Raw genomic sequence first — 4989 nt, forward strand, 5'->3', positions numbered from 1 at the left:
TGTTGTTGGTATGTTGGCCCATTCCTCCATGCAGATCTCCTCTAGAGCAGTGATGTTTTGGGCCTGTCGCTGGGCAACACGGACTTTCAACTCCCTCCAAAGGTTTTCTATGGGGTTGAGATCTGGAGACTGGCTAGGCCACTCCAGGACCTTGAAATGCTTCTTACAAAGTCACTCCTTCGTTGCCCTGGCGGTGTGCTTGGGATCATTATGCTGAAAGACCCATCTACATTTCACCTTCAATGCCCTTGCTGATGGAATGAGGTTTGCACTCAAAATCTCACAATACATGGCCCCATTCATTCTTTCATGTACCCGGATCAGTCATCCTGGTCCCTTTCCTAAACTTCAAGTCGCTATCAAAGGGTCTCTTTTCTGTAAAGTGTTTGGATACCGGTAGGTCTAATCTCTTTTCACGTATTGTGTATCTTGGGTGATTTATCCTAGTTTTGAAGTCCCAGGTAGTCTCCCCACGTACCACAAATTACAGGGGTATTGGAGGAGATAATCACTTCCTGACATGTTCATCTGAATTAATTTAACATGGAAGATCTCTTTAGTTACAGGGTGTAGAAATGAATCCCTCTTCATCATATGGGGACAATTGATACAACTACGACAAGGGTAACATCCAGTTCTAATTTTACCCATTAGAGATGTGTGGATGGTTGCTGTGCGTGAGCCTACATCATATCTACAAAAATATATCTATATTTTGTGATATTTGTATACAAATTTTTATGGACAATCATTTATTTTTTTTATGCCTGTTGTCATTGTTTTGTGTGTTAATTCTGTTTACCATTTATGTTTTTTCATTAAAGCCATTTTTCTTTTTAATCGGTTTCCATGCTTGTGTAACAAGGCGGACGGGTGGCAAATAGTTATGGCAGAGTTACATAAAGCCTCAGTCCACTGAACATACGGTCAGCAAGCACCCCCGGCCCGTTGTACATAAATAGACAAGACCAACAGTTTTTCCCGCAGTTTACCTTGTTCTCTCTCCGGTCATGGTAGTCCAGACAAATTAGAGTCCTAGAAAGCAACTGTTGTCCAACAGGGAATAACTTAGTGAACAGGAATGGAATATGAGAACAGTCAGGGCCGGCTCCAGGTTTTCGAGGGCCCCGGGCGAAAGAGTCTCAGTGGGCCCCCCCCTTTAACACATACCCCGATTTATGATGCACAGATACGGCAGAGAAATGTATAGTACAATGCCAGATTTCACTTCTTACATGAGTGACAGCTATTGTAGATTCTGCAGTGTATATATATACAGGAGGAAAGGTGCTGTGCAGTGTATATATACAGGAGAGGTGCTGTGCAGTGTATATATACAGGAGAGGTGCTGTGCAGTGTATATATACAGGAGAGGTGCTTTTCTGTTTTGAGTTTTTCTATGAAAAGCCGGATTACGTACCGGTAATGCTCTTTTAATGAGTCCACGACAGCACCCCACATGAGAGAGAGGGATCCGCCCATAGGAACAGGAAACCTACAGAATAAAAGGAGGCGGTCCCCTCTCCTCCTCAGTTTAGTTACAGAGTATAAAAAGGGGAACCGCAAAAGTGTTAGTATTCATTCTTATTCAGTCACATAAATTTCTTAACTCTATACCACCATTATTTGTGACCTTAAAGGAAAGAGCTGTGCACAATTTAGGGAGGGTAATACATGGGTGCTGTCGTGGACTCATTAAAAGAGCATTACCGGTACGTAATCCGGCTTTTTACCCTTCGCCACGACAGCACCCCACATGAGAGATTTTCAGAGAGTCATTATTTGGGTGGGATTACTGTATTAAGAACAGCTCTACCAAAGGTCAGATCAGAAGACGTGGACAGATCAAGTCTATAATGGTTGTAGAAGGTAGAAGGTGTAGACCAAGTTGCAGCCTTACATATTAAATGGATCGGTACATCTGCTTGTTCCACCCAGGAGGAAGCCATGGCTCGTGTTGAGTGCGCTTTTATACCCACTGGAGGAATCTCGCCTTTTGACGTATAGGCCAAGCAGATAGCCTCTCTGATCCACCGAGATATGGTAGCTCTCGTGACCCCATGTCCTTTCTTGTGGCCCTGAAAGGAGATAAACAGAGCCCTACTCTCCCTCCATGTCTGACACCTTTCTATATAAGTCAGGATGGCTCTTCTGACATCTAAGGTGTGGAACTTATGATGTTCTGGAGTTACAGGTGAATCAAAAAAGGAAGGGAGAAATATTTCTTGTGACCTGTGGTAGGTGGACGCTACCTTAGGGAGGTATGAGGGGTCTGGTTTCAGGACTATCCGATCATGAAATATCAGTAAGAAAGGTGGGTCTACTGATAGGGCCTGGATGTCACTAACCCGTCTAGCTGAGGTTAGGGCTACTAGTAAGGCTACTTTATATGTTAGGATTTTTAAAGGTATTGAATCTAATGGTTCAAATGGAGAGCTTGTTAAGGCCTCTAATACTAGATTTAAATCCCACGGAGGTAGACGGGGAATATGGACCGGTTTACTACGTTCACAAGATTTTATGAATCTGGAGATCCACCTATTAGCTGCTATATTGCATCCATATAGGGCTCCTAATGCCGAGACCTGAACTCTTAAGGTATTTACAGATAGTCCTAACTCTCGGCCTTTTTGCAAGAACTCTAGGATAGGTGTGAGTGGAACTTGCTTAGTGAACGGTACCGTGTAGAAGTCTAAAAATTTATTCCATACCCTACTATATATTAGGGTGGTAGATCTTTTCCTGCTCAATAAGAGGGTGTTTACTAGTTCTGTTGAGAACCCTCTGGAACTTAATAGTTGCCTCTCAAATTCCACGCCGTCAAGTGAAGACCTTTCACTTGCGGGTGGAAAAAGGGGCCTTGGTACAGCAGCTCCTTGTCTGATGGGAGGATCCAAGGATCGCATAGGCACATGGTCTGGAGACAAGAGAACCATGGTCTTTTCGGCCAGAATGGTGCAATGAGGATTACTCTTGCCTGTTCCCGCCTGATCTTTCTGATCACTAGAGGAATCAGAGACATTGGAGGAAAGGCATATGCCAGTCTGAACCGCCAAGGATGGTGGAGAGAGTCCAACATATCTGGGTGATCCCTGGTGTTCAGGGAAGCGAACCTTTGTACTTGCCGGTTGTCTCTTGTGGCAAATAGGTCGATTTGTGGTATCCCCCATGCTTCTGTTATCCTTCTGAATATGGATTTGTTTAAGGTCCATTCTCCTTGACGCAACTCGTTTCTGCTGAGGTAGTCTGCCCTGATGTTCTCTACACCTTTGATGTGCAGGGCTGTTAAGGATGTTAGATGAGCCTCTGCCAGCTGAAAGATGTTTGCAGCTATGGTCATCAGACTTCCTGACTTTGTACCACCCTGACGGTTCAAGTATGCCACTGCGGTGGAATTGTCTGAGTAAATTCTTACATTTGTTCCATGAATCTGCGGAAGAAAATGATATAAGGCACATTCTATTGCTTTTAACTCCTTCCAGTTGGAGGAACATATTAATTCTGTCTGATCCCAAGTATTTTGGGCCAGATTGTCTTCCATATGTGCTCCCCACCCAATAGGGCTGGCGTCGGTGGTAATTATTTTAGACGGGTCTATTATCCATGGCACACCCCGTGATAGGTGGTCCATGTCTAGCCACCAGGATAGCGATTCTAAGACATTACTGGAAAGAGTTATTCTACTTTCTAGATAACCGTCTTTCCCCTGAGCCGACAATACTTCGTACTGCAATTGACGGGTATGGAATTGTGCCCAAGGTACAGCAGGGATACATGATGATAATGACCCCAGTAAGGACATGGCCTTTCTTAGTGTCATGTAGGGTTTGCGTATTGCGTCTGATACCTTTGATTGTATAGTCAACCTCTTTGACTGAGGAAGAAAGCATTTCTGACTTACGGAGTCTAGCTGGATTCCTAGAAATGTCTGAACGGTTTCTGGATTCAGCCGAGATTTTTCGAAGTTGACGATCCAACCTAACTCCTGTAGGGACGAGATCGTATTAGATAAACGAGTTTTACATTGAAGTGCAGAGCTTCCTACCACTAGAAAGTCATCTAGGTAGGGTATTATCAAGGTATCTCGTTGGCGTAGATGAGCCATCACTTCTAGTATCACCTTAGTGAAGACGCGGGGAGCCATAGAAAGCCCAAATGGCATTGCAACATATTGAAAGTGACAAACCTTTCCCTCCAGGGTGACTGCTACCCTTAGGTACTGCTGATGTTCGGCATGTATGGGAAGATGGTAATAGGCGTCCTTTAAGTCTATTCCGGCCATGACACACCTAGGGAATAAGAGTTTTATGGTAGAACTAATGGATTCCATTTTGAAGGTATGATTACGCAGGAAAGAATTTAATTTTTTAAGATTTATGATGGTTCTAAATGAACCATCTGGTTTATTAATCAGGAATAAAGGGGAGTAGAACCCTTTCCCTTTTTGATCCTGGGGAACTTCAATCAGGACTTTCTTAGATAGAAGAGATAGGATCTCTATTTCTAGAGCCCTCTGTTGGTCCTGACCTTTTGGAGATGTTATTATGAAGGAATCCCAAGGGATTCGATCAAATTCTAATTTAAGGCCGTATTGCACAATGTCCAGAATCCACTGGCTGGATGTTATCTGTTCCCATTGGGGAAGAAAAAATTTTAATCTGCCGCCTACTTCCTGGTTAGCGGTATTTACGTCTCGGATTATGGGACCCGCTAAAAAAGGCACCTTTTTGCTTTGGGTCCTTCGACTCCCATCGCTCTCTTTGTTCAAGCGGCTTGTTCCTAGTAAAGGGGCGTCTCCTGAAGGCTCTCCTGTAGGATGGAAGATACTGGTTAGGGAAGCCTTTCTTCCTTTCACCTGCTTTATTCAGGAGTTCATCCAGCGTCTTCCCAAAAAGGAACTCACCCTGACAGGGAATCGCACAAAGTTTTGCTTTAGCTTGTGCGTCCCCCTTCCAATTCTTTAGCCAGAGTGCACGCCGGGCTGTGTTG

At 44.1% G+C, this 4989-nt stretch overlaps 1 protein-coding gene across 3 annotated transcripts; it reads right to left on the bottom strand.

The window, feature by feature from the left end:
* Nucleotides 1-1428: 1428 nt before the first annotated feature.
* Nucleotides 1429-4724, bottom strand: LOC138667186 (uncharacterized). Of its 3 annotated transcripts, XM_069755483.1 has the most exons (3): nt 4187-4724; nt 3902-3985; nt 1429-3430 (listed from the first exon to the last, which is right to left on the bottom strand). In XM_069755483.1, the coding sequence occupies exons 1-3, from the start codon at nt 4328-4330 to the stop codon at nt 2792-2794; spliced, it is 867 nt and encodes a 288-aa protein (XP_069611584.1). In that variant the 5' UTR covers nt 4331-4724; the 3' UTR covers nt 1429-2791. The 3 variants fall into 3 exon arrangements, with proteins under 3 accessions (XP_069611584.1, XP_069611583.1, XP_069611582.1); XM_069755482.1 differs by having other exon boundaries at nt 3902-4724; XM_069755481.1 differs by having other exon boundaries at nt 1429-3985; nt 4187-4720.
* Nucleotides 4725-4989: the final 265 nt, after the last annotated feature.

This window comes from Ranitomeya imitator, chromosome 2, assembly GCF_032444005.1.
Source record: "Ranitomeya imitator isolate aRanImi1 chromosome 2, aRanImi1.pri, whole genome shotgun sequence".
Classification (NCBI taxonomy): Eukaryota; Metazoa; Chordata; class Amphibia; order Anura; family Dendrobatidae; genus Ranitomeya; species Ranitomeya imitator.